This window comes from Pleurodeles waltl, chromosome 3_1, assembly GCF_031143425.1.
Source record: "Pleurodeles waltl isolate 20211129_DDA chromosome 3_1, aPleWal1.hap1.20221129, whole genome shotgun sequence".
Taxonomy (NCBI): Eukaryota; Metazoa; Chordata; class Amphibia; order Caudata; family Salamandridae; genus Pleurodeles; species Pleurodeles waltl.
In genome coordinates, this window is record NC_090440.1 from 256,314,773 (window position 1) to 256,336,204 (window position 21,432).

At 45.0% G+C, this 21,432-nt stretch overlaps 1 protein-coding gene across 2 annotated transcripts in view; it reads left to right on the forward strand.

The window, feature by feature from the left end:
• PSTPIP1 (proline-serine-threonine phosphatase interacting protein 1) overlaps positions 1 to 21,432 on the forward strand; it is a 484,932-nt gene that overhangs the window by 340,152 nt on the left and 123,348 nt on the right. For both annotated transcript variants that reach the window (XM_069222343.1, XM_069222342.1), the window contains exon 10: positions 9,497 to 9,595. In XM_069222343.1, the coding sequence (XP_069078444.1) occupies positions 9,497 to 9,595 (99 nt within the window). The remainder of the gene's footprint in view (positions 1 to 9,496; positions 9,596 to 21,432) is intronic.

A 21,432-nucleotide genomic window follows, 5' to 3' on the forward strand; every position in this document is an offset into this window, starting at 1 on the left:
AAGCACCCTGCCCATATGGCTAGCTAGGGCCTGCCTTAGGGTTGACTTATATATAGTAACAGGAGAGTACCAGACCTGGCACATACATTTAGAAGCCAGGTCCCTGTGGGAGTAAGCTGTGCACGCATGCCCTGCGCTAGCAGGCCTGAGTCTACTTTGAAAAGCTACTTCTGTGGGTGGCACAAGCAGCGCTGCAGGCCCACCAGTAGCATTTAATTTGCAGGTCCTGGGTATAGCGATAACACTGTACAAGAGACTTACAGGTAAATTAAATGTGCCAATTAGGTGTAAGCCAATTATACCAACTTTAGGAGAGATAGAGCACCTGCACTTCAGCACTGATCAGCAGTGATAAAGTGCTCAGAGTCCTAGAGCCAACAGCAAGAGGTCAGAAAAAAATAGGATGAAGGATGCAGAAAGTTTGGGGATGACCCTGCAAAAAGGGCTAGGTCCAACAGATGCCCTACACAAACCGGAGGCTCTGGAGTCCCAGACTATAAATTGTACTTTTTATCAGCCCAACTTTGCTGGCTGGTTAGGCAGCCCTCAGGACTGAATAGGGAAGAGATGGAAGATATGGCAGAGCAGATGATATGCTTCAACACAACAGTTCAAATTACTCTCAGTGGTGAGAAAAACCCAGCAATATTGGGCATATGACCCAGTGCTCCCACTAATAGGACTACCCACACGGGGATGCCATTTCCTCACAGAGAGGTGAATAAGGGGTGAACACAGGCTGGGATAGAGGCCATGGAAGATTGCTATCCTGAGGGGAAGTTTCAAAACTTGGAAGATATGGTAGAGGAAGACAGTATGCACCCAGGCCCTTTATTGCTACATGGAGCACTGATGTGATCCATACAGCAACTTTGGAGACAAGACCATGAGGAGCCACCACCTCATGAGCTCTTGCAAGTTCTGCTGACTTTTATTAGCGGATGTAAACTGGTGTTGTAGCTATATAAAACACTCCTTTCAGCGACCTCCAACAATATACCTACACAGTGCACTAAATGGGAGTAAGCCCTGGAAATTTAGAGGAAAAGTATAGAAGCAAGCACTGGAACATGTACAAATGGGCCCATTTTTATACTTTTTTTGTGCCTCATTTGCATCACTTTTTGACGCAAAAGTTGCTCAAATATACAGAATACAATTATATTTTGTAAGTTTGCGCCGCTTTTGAGTCAAAAAGTTATGCAAATGCGGCGCAAAAAAAGTATAAATATGGGCCACAGTATCTATGAACATGTGAAACAAGTATTAACCGTTCAATTACATAACCACCACATGCCTCACTCCTCACAGACTGAACATTATGAAGCACAGAAACAATCTGTGTTGCCTTCGTAGTGATCCTACTGCTGCAGGTTCTACCTAAATGGTCTGGAGCTGCCCTGGTTTAGTGGCAGGTTTGGTCAAATGTTGTTGAGGATGCTGAGCGCATACTAAATAGAAGGACTCTATGCACAATGTAAATATGTACTGGAGATGTACACCCAGCAGAAGCAGCTGTAGGCCGGTAATAGAGTTTTACACCTGGCCCTAGTCCTTGCACGATGAGATGTAGCAGTGTACTGGTGCTCCGTTGTATAACATTACAATGTGTTTAAACACAACCCATGCCTTTGCCACACATTTTTTACCCCACATTTTTTTACCACACGTATTCTTTTACAACGCATGCCTTTACCATGAAAATGATAGTCTATTTAAGGTAATGTATTAATAAAGTAAATATATATATATATATATATATTTATAATTTTAAGGTAAAACCCATATCTAAATGTACACATGTGCGTGTATATATATATATATATATATATATATATTAGAAATGGGGTCTTTGGTTGGCAGTCAGGTTACCCCCTGTCAAAGCAAGTACCCTCACTCTAGTCAGGGTAACAGAGAATCACCCTCAGCTACTCAGCTAACCCCTGTTTACCCCCTTGGTAGCTTGGCACGAGCAGTAGGCTTCACTTCAGAGTGCTAGGTGTAAAGTATTTGTACCAACACACACAGTAACTTAATGAAAACACTACAAAATGACACAACACAGGTTTAGAAAAATAGAGAATATTTATCTAAAAAAAACAAGACCAAAACGAAAAAAATCCACGATACACAAGTCATGTTATCAATTAAAAAGCAAAAATAGTCTTCTTGTAGTTTTAAACACACACCAACACTGTTAGCGTGAAAAATGTACCTTGGGTGCATCAAAAATAACCCCGCACAGGCGAGAGTGTGTCAAGAAGGCTTGAGATGTGTTGATTTCACTCACAAGCGAGACCTTGTGTTGTTTCTCCTTTCGTCGGGTCAGTGCGCGTCGTTTCTTCTCTCCGCAGAAGAGTGATGCATCGATCCGGTCAGCACTCTCGGGTCTGGGCAGTTCTTGCGTTGTTTTTACACGCCCAGCGGTGTTTGCATCGGAAATCCAGCTGCACAATGATCCGAAAACCACGCAGCGCGGGTTGAGATCTCACCAGCCTCCGCCAGCGATGCTGCGCGTCGTTTCTCCAGCTCTGTGTGTTGATTCTTCGGTCGCGTTACAGGCGAGCATTGATTTTCAGCCGTGAAGCCGGTGGCGCGTCAATTTCCCAGCCGCATATTGGAGTTGCATCGATCTTTTCCCCACATGGCGTTCTGTGCGTGGATTTCTTCCTCTTAGGCTGCCCGCTTCTCCTTTCAGGGTCCCAAGAACTAGATGGGCACCACTTGCAATGTTCCCTCAAATTTTTTTCCACTGTGTGTGGCAGTGTGCGGTCTCTGTGCGCTGCAGCCAAGGATACGTGCGCCAAGAAATTGACCATTCACGCACGCGCAGCGCATAACTAGCCAAGATCTTTGGCATTAGCCTCTACACTGTTTTGAACTTGAATTAGAGGCCTCAAGTTATCTGCTCAGCCACTCGCTATGACTAATCGGATTTATACGGGTGAGCCATTTTTAGGCCGACTGGCTCGTTCTGGCAAGCGGACAAAAAAAAGTGTTCTGTCCATTCAGACGGTAAATGAGCAATGAAGGTGCCTTTACGTCTTGTTGTTGTCTTGTCACATTTGCTGTGCATGATGCAGGGAGCGACGTTGCAAGAACGTTGCAACATGCGTGCTTGCCAAAGGGGCCTGCGCGACGGGGGAAGGAAAGGTGCGCGCGCGCCTTGCAGGGGACATTGCCTGCAGTCTTTAAACGCTGTTTTCATTGACTTCAATCCAGATTCAAATATGAGCATTTTCTGCAATAGGAGAGCACGACTATCGCTCTAAAAGGCTTATTTGAGCTGAGAAAGTGATAATGCATATAAACAACTATGAAGTATGACAATGATGGAAAAGTTGATAACAGCACATTTTCTACTGTTCTGAAGCATTTCCTAGCTCATTAACCATTAATTTTCAACATAAATATCACTTGCTTGCTTGTATGCTAAAGTACGGCAAATGATGTTTAAAACACTCCACGCGGCCTTTAAACGCTGTTTTCATTGACTTCAATCCAGATTCAAATATGAGCATTTTCTGCAATAGGAGAGCACGACTATCGCTCTAAAAGGCTTATTTGAGCTGAGAAAGTGATAATGCGTATAAACAACTATGAAGTACGACAATGATGGAAAAGTTGATAACAGCACATTTTCTACTGTTCTGAAGCATTTCCTAGCTCATTAACCATTAATTTTCAACATAAATATCACTTGCTCGCTTGTATGCTAAAGTACGGCAAATGATGTTTAAAACACTCCCGCGGCCTTTAAACGCTGTTTTCATTGACTTCAATCCAGATTCAAATATGAGCATTTTCTGCAATAGGAGAGCACGACTATCACTCTAAAAGGCTTATTTGAGCTGAGAAAGTGATAATGCATATAAACAACTATGAAGTACGACAATGATGGAAAAGTTGATAACAGCACATTTTCTACTGTTCTGAAGCATTTCCTAGCTCATTAACCATTCATTTTCAACATAAATATCACTTGCTCGCTTGTATGCTAAAGTACGGCAAATGATGTTTAAAACACTCCCTGCGGCCTTTAAACGCTGTTTTCATTGACTTCAATCCAGATTCAAATATGAGCATTATCTGCCTTAGAGGACCACGTATATCGCTCTAAAAGGCTTATTTAGGCTTAGAAAGTGATAACGCATATAAACTACCACAAAGTACCGGAATGGTGGAACAACGTGCGCGCTTGCCAAAGGGGCCTGCGCGCTGGGGGAAGGAAAGGTGCGCGCGCGCTCGCGCGCATGCCTTACAGGGAACATTGACCACAGGTAAGAGTAGTAGTCTCTCCAGAGACTCCAGGTGCTGGCAGAGAGAAGTCTTTGCTGTCCCTGAGACTTCAAACAACAGGAGGCAAGTTCTAAATCAAGCCTTTGGAGATCTTCGCAAGATGGAAGGCACACAAAGTCCAGTCTTCTTACTCTAGCAGAAGCAGCAACTGCAGGATAGCTCCACAAATCACAGTCACAGGCAGGGCAGCTCTTCTTCCTCAGCTCTTCAGCTCTTCCCCAGGCAGAGGTTCCTCTTGGTTTCCAGAAGTGTTCTAAAGTCTGTGGTTTTGGGTGCCCTTCTTATCCCCAATTTCTCCTTTGAAGTAGGCCTAATTCAAAGCAAAGTCTCTCTTGAATGTGAAATCCTGCCTTGCCCAGGCCAGGCCCCAGACACCCACAAGGGGGTTGGAGACTACATTGTGTCAGAACCGGCACAGCCCTTTCAGGTGTAAGTGACCACTCCTCCCCTCCCTCCTAGCACAGATGGCTCATCAGGAAATGCAGACTACACCCCCGCTCCCTTTGTGTCACTGTCTAGTGGGAAGTGAAACCAGCCCAACTGTCAAACTGACCCAGACAGGGAATCCACAAACAGGCAGAGTCATAGAAATGGTGTAGGCAAGAAAATGCTCACTTTCTAAAAGTGGCATTTCAAACACACAATCTCAAAATCAACTTTACTAAAAGATGTATTTTTAAATTGTGAGCTCAGAGACCCCAGACTCCACATGTCCATCTGCTCCCAAAGGGAATCTACAGTTTAATCATATTTAAAGGTAGCCCCCATGTTAACCTATGAAAGAGACAGGCCATGCAACAGTGAAAAATGAATTTAGTAATATTTCACTGTTAGGACATATAAAAACACATTACTATATGTTCTACCTTAACCATACAATGCACCCTGCCCTTGGGGCTACCTAGGGCCTACCTTAGTGGTGTTTTACATGTAAGAAAAGGGAAGGTTTAGGCCTGGCAAGTGGGTACAATTGCCAAGTCGAATTTACAGTTACAACTGCACACACAGACACTGCAGTAGCAGGTCTCAGACATGATTACAGAGCTATTTATGTGGGTGGCACAACCAGTGCTGCAGGCCCACTAGTAGCATTTGATTTACAGGCCTTGGGCTCCTCTAGTGCACTGTACTAGGGAATTACTAATAAATCAAATATGTCAATCATGGATAAGCCAATTACATACACATTTTGTAAAGGAGCACTTGCACTTTAGCAGTGGTTAGCAGTGGTAAACTACCCAGAGTAACAAAAACAGCAAAATCAGGGTCTAGCACACATCCACAACCTGGGAAACAGAGGTAAAAAGTTGAACTCCAACAATATATATATATATACTACTATATAATACTTTTGGGGGGACCGGCAAACCCCCTTTTTTAATTATCTTTACAAGCCAGTGCCCCGACCCACCCCTAAACCATAAAAACACCCTTACTACCCAATACCTTTACTCACACCCAAACCCTGAATGGTAATTCCTAACTATAACGTCCCTGTAATCTATTTTTTTTTTCAGTGAATTTCTAGGGTATGTTTAACGCAGCGTGGGGTTGGCCGCAGAGCCTGGCTGCAACCCCCTCTTGGCATCTAACCACGTGCCATGCATGATCTTTGGCTGTGCGCGTCAGGAGTTGTCTGCAGGGCCTGAAAGCACTGCTTCAACTGGGGCACCTACTTTGTTTATATTTGTAAGTGCTTTCCATTCAGGTTTAATTTCTGTGAAATAAGTATCGGTGCCAGAATGCATCCTGATTTGCTTATTTATCAGAGAAGAGGTCACAGCTTTGCACAAAATGTCTACCCAGTTGGAGTACTTTCTACTGGCTAATTAGTACGTGCTACCTTGTTGGGTAAATGTATAGTGCATATTCCACACTACAGCTGCTTAAAGGACTCCAAGGCAATGTCTCCAGTGATCTTGAGTATCTGTAATTTTGGCAATGTGATTGTTCCTCAAGCACCTTCATGCAGTAAGCTGCAATAACATGAATCCTCATGTAAAGAAGTGGACGAGACTACAAAGAGTTGAATCTCGACCAAACAAGGGCACTTCTTCTTAACCATAGATAGTAAGTGCTTTTTTTCATGGATATTTGGTCATATTCCTCTGCTTTAAGAACCCATCTCCAAAAAAGGTATTGAAGTTGGCTTTTGGTAATGTGTCCATCATCCTGGAAAAAGGTGGGAAGAAGCTACATACCACTAATGTATATGAGGTGGGCCAAATGGGCAGGCTTATAAGTAATTTTGCACTCCTAGGGCCATGGGGGGGCTCAAGGCCCCCATGGCCCTCCGGTTCCCCACCTCCAGCGGGAACCATCATTGCTCCTGCACACAGGGAGCAGTTAAAAATGCTGCTCTCTGCATGTGGTAGCAAGCCTAAATAGATGAAAAATCCGCTCCCAGCGAGCAGGAGCAGTTTGCCTGCTCCTGCCTGCTGGGAGCAGACTTACAGTTTGCTTTTGCTTAGCGGGAGTTGTCACCTCAGGAAATAGGCAGCTGACCCTTAGGGGGTGGCAGGCACCAGGGCCCCCAATAGCTCCAGGAGGGGGCTGCACGGCTCCTCCTTTCAATTTGCACAGGTCAGCCCCAGGGAGGTGGTTGTCCCCGGGGCCAAATATGGCCTGGGACGGGGGATGCCTGGCCCTCCTCCCCTTTTATTTATATTTGTTGCCCCAAGGAGGTGGTGATCTCTGGGGCACTACAGGGACAAGGAGGGGCCCCCCTCCAATTCAGTTTTAAAGCAACGGGGAGGTGGTGGTCCCACAGGCTCCTTGGCGCCACGGGAGGGGGATCTCCTTTGCTCCCCACCAATTTTACATTAATGCTCCAGGGAGGTGATAGTCCCTGGGGCTCTTAGGAGCAGAGGAGGGGGTCTGCGCTGCCCCACTCTTACAAATTACTTAAGCCCTGTGGAGGTAGTGGTCCCCTGGGTATTCCTTGGCACAGGAGGGTTAGGCAGGCAGCCCGTCCACTTTTTTAAATCAAGCCCCGGTGAGGTGGTGGTGCCCAGGGCTCTTAGGAGCATGAGGAGGGAGGTCAGCATGGGCCCCCTCCAATATTTACATAAAGCCCTGAGACAGTAGTGGTCCCTGGGGCTCAAACGTGCCTGTGGAGGGGGAGCCGCATGTGCCCCCCTCCCAACTTTCTTATATGAGCAATGCCCCTGGGACCTGGCACACCCGGGGGCTAATCTTTAAACAAGCGTGGTAGACTGTTCTTATTTTTTTTAAGCACATTTGAAGATCCTCTGCAATTTTGAGGCAAAATATTTTTAAAAAAAGGCTTTTTTACCCTGGCGGGGTCCCTGGGGGACCCCAACACTAGGGCTATAGTTCAGGGTATTCCTACCATGCCCCCTTTTTTTTTACTTGATTTTTGGGACTCTGCTGAGTCATGTCAAGAACATATGCTCCACTCATTACCGTAATTGTTTACTAAGCTGTTTACTGGCTTTGAGGGCATGGAATGGAGAGCAGAGTGACGGAGACCGAGCAGCGCACATATTTTCTCTGACCACCCATCCCTTGGAGAGCAACCGTCTGACCACAGATGCCCCAGTTTAAAGAAAGCTTCACATATGAAGTTGGGGAAGAGGAGTGGTTTCTTTATTATCAGTCCGGCATCAAGGAAGCAGGTCAAATATTGAAATGAGACGCAATGGAACCATCAGTGACTGCACATTACAGGTGCCTTACCTCATCACAAAGCAGTGCTCCAGTGCTAAGGGATTGAGTTGGCGCTATCTATAAAACTGCACAAGATGTAGTGGACCAACACCACACAGCAGGATACTAATGTGAGGCCAGACAAATAAAGGTGCCGCCCCAAGCCGAACGTCGGACGTTCAAGGACATTAAGGTACACTCACTCACAGATGTGGGCTCGGCTTGTTGTGTTTGATAATGAAGCATTGAGAGCCTTCCCCGGCGTGTGCAACGTTGATGATGTGTGAAGACTTCATAAAGGAAATAGGAGCGAGTCATCAACATATTTTGAGTCTGGGCATATTCTCGTCTGGTCAGCACAATACACTCACTGCCAGAGTGCTTTCTGCTTAAATGCAGCTCCTTCAAGATTGTGCCTTGTGGGTGTGTTTGAGGGGTGCTATAATGCATGACTAATGCATTTTAGTGCGGTAATGCGGACACCAGCACTAAAATGTGTTAGTCTAACCCCTGATTTGTGGTACTTCACAGGGCTGTTGAGAAATGGGCATTAGCGGAAGAGTGGCGCTGGTAAGGGTGGCTTGGCATTCAAAGAAAGCCAATAGCAGATCAGTGGATAGAGAAAGTTGCATCCCCTATGAACACTGGAGAGTGAACTGTACCATAGTAGGGCTGAGGGACTGACAAGAGGGGGCTGCTTATAAGGATATTGAACTGTGTTCAAACCATGACTACTTTATTGACTACTGTAGAGCAGTCTACCATGTAGAAGAGAAGGGAAATATCTACAAATTTGTGGGAGAGGCATACAAATGGAGAGAGATTCTGCAGGACTGTTGTAGCCCTGGTTATGGTGGAATCCGGAACAAGAAATTTGTAAATATGTGCCTTTGTAGGTTTTTGTAATTGCTGAAATTGCACACATGAATACACTGAACACTATACATGTAGAGAACCTGTTACCTGGAAAAAAACGTGCCATAGCCGCAAAGTTTTGCAAGTGCTTTTCACCCAGCTGAGATCTCTTGGACACAACTAGAATCTCTGATGCCACACAGTCTCAAGGGTTGACAGCAGAATGTTGTCACCGAACTCTGCCTCATTCCAAAGAGTCTGAGCATTACCTTCGATTTTGTATTTCCTCATAACCTGCCAGTCCAAAAAGGCCACCTGAATGCAGACAAAACGAATGAAGTGCAATGGAGACAAAATTGCACTGTTAAGTTTGGGATTTGACAGCCGCTTGAGAAGAGATCGGATAGTTAGCATTATCCTATAATGATGATAGGTTTGTGGGTTTTGCGATTTCACTATGCTCTCTGAGTAGGGCAAGGTACACAGTGCAAGTTTTAAGTTTGGCAGGGTGAGTTTGCAGTAACTATCATAGTGGGTGACATTGTAGGCTTTTAGTTTTGAGTAGTATAAATCCTTGCTTAGAGGCAACCAGATTAACAGCTCCTGTCTCATCAGTTAGTGTGACCCCAAGCACTATTCCTTTAATAATATTTAAAACCTCCTTTCTATGCAGGCCTTTCAGACACAGGAGAATGACCGCATCACTGTCCTAAGGAGTGCCTTGTGGGTCCATTGTAATCACTACTCCATGCAGTGTGTCAAGGATGATGAGGTAGGTTACCGTCTTACTCATTGAAAAAGATAAACTGCACTTTTAGACTGTGTCATAATAAATTGCCATTCTGGTCAGCATCTTTTGTTTTTGGAAATTTTCACATCCTTCTCAAGCTGTCCTTTGCTACTTGATTCTCTGTTCCCAATTAAAATGTGAGCTTTCACCCCAGTTGAGTTTTTCACTGATCACTCCTAGTCGCAATCTTCCATGCCCCAAAAAAACTCTTTTCTTCAATAGTCTTACTACTAAGGGCCTGATTTAGATACTGGCGGACATGTTACTCCATCACAACGATGATAGATATCAAGCTGAAATGTAAATCCCATTATATCGTATGGGATTTAGATTTCCTCTGAAGGGATATCTATCACCGTTGTGATGGAGTAACTCGTTCACTAATATCTAAAACAGGCCCTAGGTCTTTGCCTGAAATCAGCCTATGAAATCCTCAACAGTCAACCTCTTGAAAGTCTCTGCAATCTGCTTTAAGGTTCCCCTTTCAGAACCGGCTGGCATTGCAAGGGTAAAAATGCAACTTCATGTTCAACACTATTTTGCTGTGCTCCCATGATGCCCAGATCCAGTGACTTAACTGATAGATTAATTACAGATGAACTACTCAAAGCACTGTTTGCTCACCAATAGCAGTGGAACCCAAACTCAAAAACTGAACTCCAGCAGAGGTGCTTTGGAAGGCTAGAATTCACAAGGTCACCTGCATCAAGGTGAATGAAAAAGTACATACCACTTTGGCATAAGGCTATGGAAAAAATGGCTTTTTATTGAATAATCACAATGAAAAAAGGCACACTGCACAAAAATAATTTTAACAGTTTCAGTGCAGGTCACTGTGGACAAACGTTTGACATTAAATCTGTGGAGCCCTACATTTATGAGTGCATAGCATGGAAAAAAAACTGTGTTGATGTGTTTTTAGTGAGATATGTGCCCCAATACAGGATAAGCCAATAGAGGCCCTGGGTGGTCTCACACAAGAGGGGCATGGTTGGGAAAGTTACCTTTGCTCTTTGCTCTTAGTTCTGGGCTGGGGCTTACTCTATTAGAGCAGTGATTGTTTCATAAAAATGATGCCCAAGGATAACTCCACCATGCTTATTAAACTCACCTGGAAAATGTCATGAGAGGTCTGTATTAGCTTCAGTGGCGGCTGATGAACTTTAAAAAGTATTGGGTAGTAATCTTTGCTATGATTTCCAGTGAGCAAACCAGACTTCTTCTTGTAGGTCAGGAAGCTCTCTGATGAGAAAAATTTAAACTGTATGGTGTCAAAGAGGGTCTTTAAACCAGTTTTCCCATAAATGTACTACAAACCCTTAGGCCAGCCATTAAATATTCAAATCTTTTCATGGTGTGGCAAATCAAAGAAGCCTCATTCCTTCAAGGAGTTGGCACATTTTATTTCAAAATGTCATACCAGTGCCTTCATATGTCAATAATGATCTCTATTGTGCTAAAGTCAGCGTTTTGTCATGGGGTTCCCCTATGTGCAATGGGTGCATATATTGCCTGGATTAGTTGTAATATGATAGTGCCGGAATTTCACTAGTGATGCCATCCATATTAAATGAGGAGACTCTCATGTCAAGAATTACCTCTAATATATTACTACGGCCTTACTTATTCTCAGTCATTCACTTTCCCTCACACACGTGCTCACAAATTCACACACTCATATCTAGCATATTGATTATGTGCGCAGTAGAATCCTTGTGTTTCTATGCTCACTCTGAAAAGGAAGTAAGTAACGTGCGGGGAGGTATTAGGGTGTGATTAAGGGAAAGATTGATGTAATGCTCAGTGTGTGAGTGCATGCTGAAGAATAAAGTAATGTTTGACCACAGCCCCTGTGTGTTGTAATTCATCTGCATGCTCCCTAGCTGGGAAAGACACTACAACTGGTGATGAGTAGTGGATAGATGACCAAGAAGACTGCTCTCCCTGAGAGTTTGCAGCAATGCGGCACACTGCTTGTGTGTGCCACGTGTGCCCAGAATTGATACAGAAAAGTCTGCGACTGGCACATGTGGAATCCAAGCCCTGCTCTAGCCCATACCCAGCCACAGAAGAGATCAAAGGTCCTGCAGAGGAGCACATTCTAAACGCCCGCCAAACCTCTGATGAGGTGGTCGACAGAGATGCTGCGCCGTGCCCCAAATACAGAACAGTTATTCAGACAAAGAAAGAAATAATGATCATGTCAGCTAGGTCCATGACACAGAAAACATACTCACCATCAAGGGCGATTGAAACATACGGCAGCACATACTACAGCAGTGACCTCTGCTTGCAGGAATTGTAAGTACCACTCCGTGTGGCAAAAGTTGTCTGAAAAGCATGTGCTCGCAATGGCAGTAGAAGGGGGTGCCAAATACAATGCAGCCATGTTCCTGAAGCCACCACTGCCTTTTGAAAATTTTAAGAAGCAAAACATTGGTGCCATGTGGGCTGCATGGATCGAAACATTTGATGACTTAACAGATGCACCAGAGGAAGAAGCTGGCAAGAAGATCATCCAATATTTGAAAAACCTTGTGGGCAGTGAAGTGAGAGAAGTGTTAAAAAATCTCACAGACTGATGTAAAATTATATTAAAAGGTAAAAGAAGCATTGTCGACTATGAAAGGTATGTCTTCAACCAAGCCCAACAAAAGGTTGGTGAAACAATGGATGAGTTTTTTGAAAGAATTGATGCACTCATTGCAAGTTCTGTGACTTTACTAACGAAGAAGCCATGCACCTCAGAATCATTGATGGCTGCCTTTCAGATTTGTTTAGAAAGTGCATGGTACGAGAAACACACAGTCTAGCAGTTGTAAGAGCAGAATAATGAGCAGATCAACATGCTTCTGACATTGAAGCAGGAACAGCACACCATGCATCGGCATTGTCCGTGAAAAGAAAGCACAAGCATTAACAAGATGCACATAGGTCGACATCCGCAAAGAAAACAAAGCTATGCTTCTGATGTGGATTTTCGTTTCCCCATGAAGGTAAATGTCCAGCTGGGGGACAAGCTTGCAAAGGTTGTGGGAAAGAGAACCATTTCATAACTGTGTGGTGAACAAAAGAAAACTCAGTTGTGTCACAATAGCAAGAGAAAATGGCTACAAGAACGTTCCCGCAGCATTCGCCCTGCACCCCTAAAACCAAAAAGCAACATCGGCTATGACCAGTAGAAACCAGGTAAAATCAATTGTTGTCAAATTCATTGTACAACGGTTCTTTAACGTCACAAAGGTGTACACCTGGACTGCTTCTGAGCCATTGAGAAGCCAAGGGTCATTCATAGCGACACTGCAACACAAAAAGACATTTGTGCGGGCCACCATTCATGTTCTACCAGGGACTTCATTGAGTGTTAGTTTACTTAGTTTTGCCACTGTTGCTGACATGGAATTGATATCCTTCAACTACAACCTCTGTGCTCAGTCTGAGATCATGAGCCGATTCCCATTGTTGTTCCACGGCCTGGAAAAAATCAAGGACATTAAAGTACAGCTTTATATTAACGAAGACATTCCCACTGTTGCTCAGCAATATCCCAGAGTTGCTTTTCATCTACAAGAAGCTGTAGAAAAAACTGTTAGAATCCCTCTTAAAACATGACATCATCAAATGCTGCACCGGCCCCACGTCACGGGTTTCAGTCATAGGAGTAATACCAATTAAGGACAGTACCGAGTGGTGCGCATTTGCATTGATATGCACCATGAAAATGAGGCCAATGAGAGGGAGAGATACCCTATTCTGCACATATCGGACATGATCATGCAATTGAATGGAGCCAAAGTGTTTTTCCGCTTGACCTGATTAAAGGAAACCATCAACTCGAGTTGGATGAGAACTGCAGGTACATTACTATATTTTCACTCTGAATGCTGCAAAGTGTGAGTTTCTCAAAACCAACTCAAGTTTTTTAGGGACCTATTCTCTGATGGTTGAATGACTCCCAACAATGTGCAAGCACTGTCATCCACTTGACCCCACCCCCAAAGATGTTACCATACTGATATGTGACTGCAGCTCTTGTGTGGCATAATTCATCTGCATGCTCCTGGGCTGGGAAAGACATCTCATCATAAATACCAGGGGTGTGGAATTCCTATAGCACAATGCCCAGAACATATTGTTTGCAGTCAAGGACAACAAGTTTTTCTTATTTATTTTTCCCTTGGGACAAGTAGGCCCAACCCCCTGAAACACACACCTTTATCTGTCAGTTCAAAGTACCACATTATGGATGAGGGAAGGGTATTGTATACAGTAAAGATAGCACCTGTGTCCATATGTTAATGCTGTTCGAACTTGTACTTATGGTTCATTAATACAAAGGCTTTATTATTAGGGTGAGCACTCTAAGGAAATGTTGTAACCTCCAACAGCGCTACTGATGGTAGTTCCAGTATAAAAAGGTGCACACACATTTGCAAAGTTTAACAACAATATGAAGCTACATGCTCCCAGAATGCTCCCTTATTAGATGCAAATATATGCAGAAGCTTGAAATCAATATTGAGGATTCTGTGCTTTCAAAATCAAAGTGTTCATTAAAAGAATGCAAGTAGAAAAAAACATTTGCTAAACTTCTATGAAATTTTAGGTACCATTTCTTGAAGCATCATTTAGTAAAATGTGTTGATGCATGCTAGTATTTCTAAAAAATATATACATAATGGAAAAATCAGTGTAATGAGTTTCAGCAAGATTATGGGAAACCTGAAAATAAACAAGCATTGTCAAAGCCAGTAGGCTTGACATAGGTCATCAGCTTTTTGGCTTTGTCAATGCGTGTCTTGTTTTGATATGTTTTTTTAAAAACTTTATTGTTGTGGCAGCTGCCTGGCCCTCAATATTATAACGAACACTGGCAAAAAACAAAAATATATTTAAGTCTCAAAAAACACACCTTCCCACATTAGTTCCTGGCATTTATCAAAAATACTTTGTGTGCCGATATGCTCCTTGTGAAAGAGCACAATGCTGTCACTCATAGTGAAGCCAGCCAATAGACAGAGTGAGAGAGAGGGAGAGAGAGAGAGAGAGAGAGAGAGAGAGAGAGAGAATTTTAATAAAAACAAAAGGTCTTGGGTAATGTCAGACCTAATTAGGGGCTCAATTCTTTAAGGAAGTCACAAAAGTGTACCCGTGGTATATGTCAATGCATTAGTGCAGATTTATGACTCATAAATTACTAAGAGTTTACAGAAGTAAGCCAGGAAATGATACTCCTACAAAATATTCGTGAATTGCATTTTAGCTCAAGCACATATGTATGTGTAGCTTTGCTCATGTAAAAATCTGTTGAGCATTTACAAGTTCACTTTCCCTCAAATTATTTTATTCCGAGCTATCAGGAATACATTTCCAAGCATTCCCAGTATGGGAAAAGATTGGAGAAGAGCCTATGAAAGCCCCTAAAACATGTAAGTTCGTAGGTCTGCACAGTTTCAAATGGATATTCCAACCCTGGAGTTATAGCTTACTGCTACCTACAGCTTCAGTATGTACATCTGTGCAAAGGTGGCAAAGAAATGGATTTGCTAGTATTCAAACCCTACTATAAGATAAGCCCTGTCATATTCAGATAGGCTATTATCTGAGCCCTTATATAATGAGATTGCTGCCATAATTTGTCACCGAAATACATGACCCTAAAGGGACAAGTGGATTTTGTTACAGGGCAAGTAGATTTATGAAGCACCCTGTCCCATGGACAAGTAGCTAATTTATTAAATTCGACACTCCTGATATACACAGGCTCTCTCTCACACACAAACCTGCAGGCGCACAAATATTTTACTTACCTCAGCTTCTAGTCCTGGTCTTGTTTCAGCTCCTGTTGCTCTATTGAACCTAGAGGAAAGATCACAGCTCCCTACCACCGGCAAGCAGCACTGAAGTAGGAAACAGCTGAAACATGCACTGTGCATTTTACTAATTTAAATCTTCTAGCTTTATCACCCTACCCTTTTGTCTGTGGTGAGATTGGAGCAGGTGAAGTGATACGCTGACTGCTGTATAGCAATGGCCACTGTAGGGCTTAAGCCTAGAGGCAGGAGCAACATTTACCCCTGATGCTGCACCACGGCACAAATATAGAGGAACTGATGCATGGCAAGGACCCGGGACAAGGACTGTGACTTCGCCAGCTCTGGACAATCTGTCTAATTGTTGGTTCAGGCATGTTTATCTGCCTGCATTAGCCCTCTCATAGGTGTTGCTGCCTTCCTCAGACTAAGTGTTACTTGACCCTCATTATTAGCAGAAGGGATTGTTAATTTGTATTACACTAATAATGCATAATAGTCTATCATTCACTAGTAGTATAATGAAAAGATGAGAAAACAAGAAGAGCAGAGGCTCAATCTCTTAGGAGTGAACCACTGCCCCCAACTCCTCAAAATGGATACAAGGGATACGGGTGTGTGGTATCCAGCCCTAGGCTGTTGCGAGCACTCCCTTAGCTTGTCTATCTAATTATAATAACTAATAAGCAGACACATCCCTAAGGTCGATGAACCTTTTGACTTGTTTAAGATATATACCAGGAGCAGCATATAAGGCACAACAATATCAAACAATTCAAATCACTAATGAATCAGTGAAAAACGCACCATGACCCATTTGGCCATGAATAACCACACCATTTAATATCAATTGCATGTTTATTTCCCTATATTAACAATGCTAAGGTCACGAAAATTAGTCTAAAAAACAAATGGTACAAATACAGAAACATCACAGGTTGATCAAAATGCCTAAAGAATCTCAATTTTAAAAAAGCAATTAAAACAATTATTTCAATAGCGAAAACACAAATTAATAACAGCAATATTTGAGCAAGAGATATAAAGTACATGTGTTCAATAACAGAATTATGTCAGATTATAGGTATAGAGGAAACACCTCCCTAACCTCGGATTGGCTTTAGCATGTTGGGCGTCATGCAAAAGTTTTAGTAACACAAATTTTAAAAAAACATCAAAACAGCAGCAGTTGGTACCTGGTAAACAAAAGACAAACAAAAATGCACAATTCATTCATATTACCTATCCATAAGGAATCAACAAAACAGCATAGCCTCAGCAGGGGGTCAGCAGCATCAGCATCAAGAGAGGGGGGCAGGGAAAAGGAGGACAGTTTAGAGTTTGGACTATGAGATCACTAAACCATCAAACCATTAGTTCAACAGTGAACAGACAAAGTAAACTCGGAAAATAATAAGTACCAGAACGTCATTAGACAGGCTGGCAAATGTCAAAGTGACACAGTGTCAAAATGACTAGCATCACAGACAAGTTGTGCAGTAGCACTGAGTGGCCCAAGAGACAGAGAGAGCCCTAAGAGAAAAAACCCAAGTTAAGTGCCACGTGGCTAAATAAAAATTATTCCACACTATCATTGGTCAGAAGCATCTTGCGATGAAGGATTGTCCAACTACAATTTTTTTTTCTGATAAAGATCTTTTAGTGATTTTATGGAAAGCAAATGAATTTTGAAAATACATAGATACAAACATAAAAATAAGTAACATGACACCGGATAGTGTTTTGGGATGACCCTAACATAACATTGGGCCCGGAAGGCTCCGCGATCAATAATTACATGTGTACAATAAACATGGACTTGATTAACTGAGTAGTATTTGAATAATAATATTGTGTTGTGTGGGCTTTGGTCACTTGCAGTGGGAGAATTACGCAACCCATGACCAACGGACGGCTCCTGCCATACGTATACACAAGTTGAGGGCCCCGACCTGCGACCGGCCAGGCGATCTACATGCTTCCCCATTTCCCGCATATCTTGTTGTATTTGTTTGGGCATCCTCTGGCTTCGTATACAGGCTTTTCACATTGCACGCACCAGTCTACACCCCGCCTCCACTTGGCCATTGTGGGAGCTACTCCAGCCTTCCAATTTACTATAATGTCTCTCTTTGCCACCAGGCAGACCACTCCCAAAAAGATACGGTCCACTCTTCCCAGCCCCATCTCCCCCATAGCCCCCAGGAGGAGAGGAAGGGGGACCATCTCCACCTCTGATTGCAAGACCCTTGAAACTTCCCTCGTAATCGCCCTCCAGTAAGTCGTTATGACTGGGCAGGACCAGACCATGTTGAAAAAGTCAGCGTCCGGGCCGGAGCATCGGGGGCAGTCGGCTGTTGGTCGCAGGCCTGCTTTAAATAGTCTTTCAGGGGTGAAATATGCTGTGTGGAGGTAGAGGGTCTTGAGTACTCGAAATCAGGATGTCATGGTCAGGGTCCTGGGGGCCATCAAAACGTCTCTCCAGTCCTCCTCCTCTATGGGGCCCACCCATCTCTCCCATTTCCGGCGCAGACTCTCAAGAGAGGGGGCGGTATTGGTGAGCAGGGAGCGATAAAGCTGGGAGATTATTTTTTTGCCCAGGCCTCCCATCAAGGTCCTCGCCTCCATGGGACTGCAATCAGGGATTCTGTCCCCTGGCCAGATGTGTCCCAATAGTGCGTGTCTAAGCTGTAAATATTTATGAAATTGGGTTTTGTTTAGTGAGTAGATTTCTTGGATTTCCTCAAAAGACCGCATATGCAACCCACCCCAGATGTCTCCGAGGGTGGATATTCCAATGTTATCCCATTTCCGGAATCCCTCTCATGTTGAGACCTCCAGCAGTTGTCTCCCCTGCCACAAGGGGGTCTGCCGGGTGAAACGATCCCACCAGCCTGTCACTTTCTGGGCCACACGCCAACCCAACAGAACCACCCTTGTAACTTCCGGGGTGTCTCAGGGAATCGGGCCACCATATAGGGCATCGAAGACTCCGGGATAGCCAATTGTCTGAAGCTCGAGTCTATAAGCAGGGTCCGTCCAGCCTCCTCCCAGCCAGTCATTAATCACTAGTAAGTGAGTTGCAAGGTGGTAGAAATAGATGTTAGACATACCCAATCCTCCATCATATGTATCTCTCTGGCAAGTGGCAAGGGCCAGTTTAGGACGTGAGCTGTGCCACAGAAACTGACGCGCCACTGTGTCCTTCTCAGTGAACCACTTCCGGGGAACTGGGTATGGAAAGTTTTGCAAGAGGTGTAGAAATCTGGGGAGTATCATCATTTTATAAAGTGCTATTCTGCCCAGCAGGTTGAGGGGTAGTCTCCTCCATTTTTGGAGGTCTTCTTTGATTTTCTTAGTGAGTGGCGAGACATTTAACTCCCATGCTAGCTCAGGTAATAAGGCTATATGTACGCCTAGGTACTTAACGTTGTTGCGTCGGATCGGAATGTTTCGCTGCCAGTCAATGCATTCTCTGGAAGGGTGTAGACGGACCAGGAGGGATTTGCCAGGGTTTAAAGTCAGGCCAGAGGCTTGGGAGAAGAAGTCCAAGAGCTGCAAGATCCGCGGGCCACTTGTGGCTGGGTTGGAAAGGTAAACGAGGACATCGTCTGGATACAGTGCCACTTTATCTTCAGGGCCCTCTGCCCATGCCCAGCCTTCTATCAGGGGGTCCTCCCTCAATATTTTCACCAAAGGTTCTATCGCAAGTGCGAACAATGACGGGTATAGTGGGCATCCCTGACGAGTGCCGCGGCGTATGGGGAATGGGTCAAAGACCACACCGTTCACTTGGATTCGAGCAGTCGGGTTGGAGTAAAGTAATCCCAGGTTGTGTTCGAAATACTGGGTGAGATGTTCTCTGATCTCTAGGGTATACTCGCCCTCCTGTAGATGCCACGCATTTAGGCGCCATAGCGGACGTTGGGCCAGATCAGAGCCACCCAGTCTGATCCACACTGGTGAGTGGTCCGAGACCCCTCGCGATAGTATCTCTGCCCCGGTGACCCTAGAAATATCATGTGCAGGCATAAAAACAAGGTCAATTCTAGCATGCGACTGGTGGGCAGCTGAGGTGTGTGTGTATTGCCGTGTTCTCGGGTGGCAGGTTCTCCATACCTCACACAGTCCAAGGCTCTCTGCCCACCCATTCACGCTCGACGCCCGCCCAGATCAAGAGGTAGATATTGTCCTGGAGATGTCTAGGCTGGGGTCCAGGACGGAATTAAAGTCTCCTCCTAGTAGTGTGGATCCCTGGGGGAGGTCTGCCAGAACCTGGCGGAGCGCCAGCAGGAAGTTGTCAAATCGAGTCGGGGCATAGGCGCACACAATGTTAAACGGTGACCTGTGAAGTGATCTGAACACCACCACAAACCTCCCCTGTGGATTGGACCTCGTAGAGGTAACGACCATTGTTAGCGAGCGATGGAGAAGAATAGCAACCCCTCTTGATCCCCGTGAGAAGCCTGAATGGTAGACCTTATCATATCCCCCTCGCGCCAGCATGGGGCAAATGGTGCCAAGCAGGTGGGTCTCCTGCAGTAAGACCACTGATGGGGCATATCTACGGAGGGTACTAAACACTGCGGACCTCTTAATTTTGTCCAGAAGGCCGTTCATATTCCACAAGAGAATCTGTGTCAGTAAGGGCCACATGTCCATTGTGTCGGTATAGTGTGATATTGGGAGCCCATCAAGGGGCCCAGGGGCGGCCATCTCAACCAAGTAAAAAGAGTGCAAACATAAACTCAAAAAAGGAAACTTACTAAAACAACATTACTAAATCCCATTGTTAACTTCACACCCACGAGTGCCCCCCCACCCCATACTTCTACCCCGGAAGCATCTGTCGCCCAACTACCCAAACGAGGTAACGCAGCCAGGTGGGCTATCACTAAGGTGAAGTGGTGCACCCCTCCATTCAGATGGATTGTATACAATCGATCGACGAAACTCGAGTTCTACGTGCCGAGTGGCGAGCGCAGCAGCAACTGACACCTGCGGATGTGTTTCAGTCTATGTGCGTTGGCACCCAGCGGTACCAGACGCCGTCAGCGGAAGCATCTTGGACCATAATTCTGTTGTTAACCAAGTACAGGGGACTGGCTTAAATTGTCGCTGCACGACATCTGCACCGGGGAACGAGCTCCCGGAGTGTCCGTGCAGGCTACACCCGCCTGGGGACCGGCCTCCGGTACACAGTCACTCCCAGGCGGGTCGCTGGAGACTCTTTTCCTTCCCTGCTGGGACCTGGTGCATCTGAGGCTTCTTTGTGTGTTCGGTCGGGGCCCGGGACCACTTTCAGAGGAGTTTCTCACCGGGCCAGGAGGGCCTTTCTGACTCCCAATGCCTTCTTCCGTCAGCCAGTCCCATGACTCCTCCGGTGACTCAAAAAAGTATGTTTTGCCGGCCATGATAACTTTTAGGCGTGCAGGGAAGAGGAGCATGTACGAGAGTTGCATCGCCCGGAGTTTTTGTTTGACTTGTTCATATATCTCGGGTATAGTCAGGGAATATTAAAATCTTGTGGTTGTCCCAGTGAAGGTCGTGGATCGCCTAGTTTCTCTGAGGATGCTGTCTCGGTCTTTAAAGTTGAGGAAGCCTGCGATCATAGGTCTTCTGGGTCCGCAGGAGGGGGCCGCGGGGCCAAGGCTCTATGCACTCGCTCGACCGCAAACCAGGGTGAGAGAGTATGTTCCGGCATCCAGGACTTAATCCAGTGCTCCAAGAAATTGAGGGCCTTGCCCTCCTCCGCTCCTTCCGGAAAGCCAATGAAGGGTAGGTTATTACGTCTGGAGCGGTTTTCTGCGTCCTCTGCGCATCGGTGTAGTTCTCCGGTGCGAGTTTGTAATTGGGCTACTTTGGCCCTGAGTTTGGCCAGATCATCTTCGGTTTGAGAGACACGGGTCTCTACAGCGGTGATGCGACCCACCGCGTTTCTGAGATCTTGTCTTATGAGGCCCACATCCTCTTTCACTTCCCCAATTTTAGTCTCTACGGCTGGTT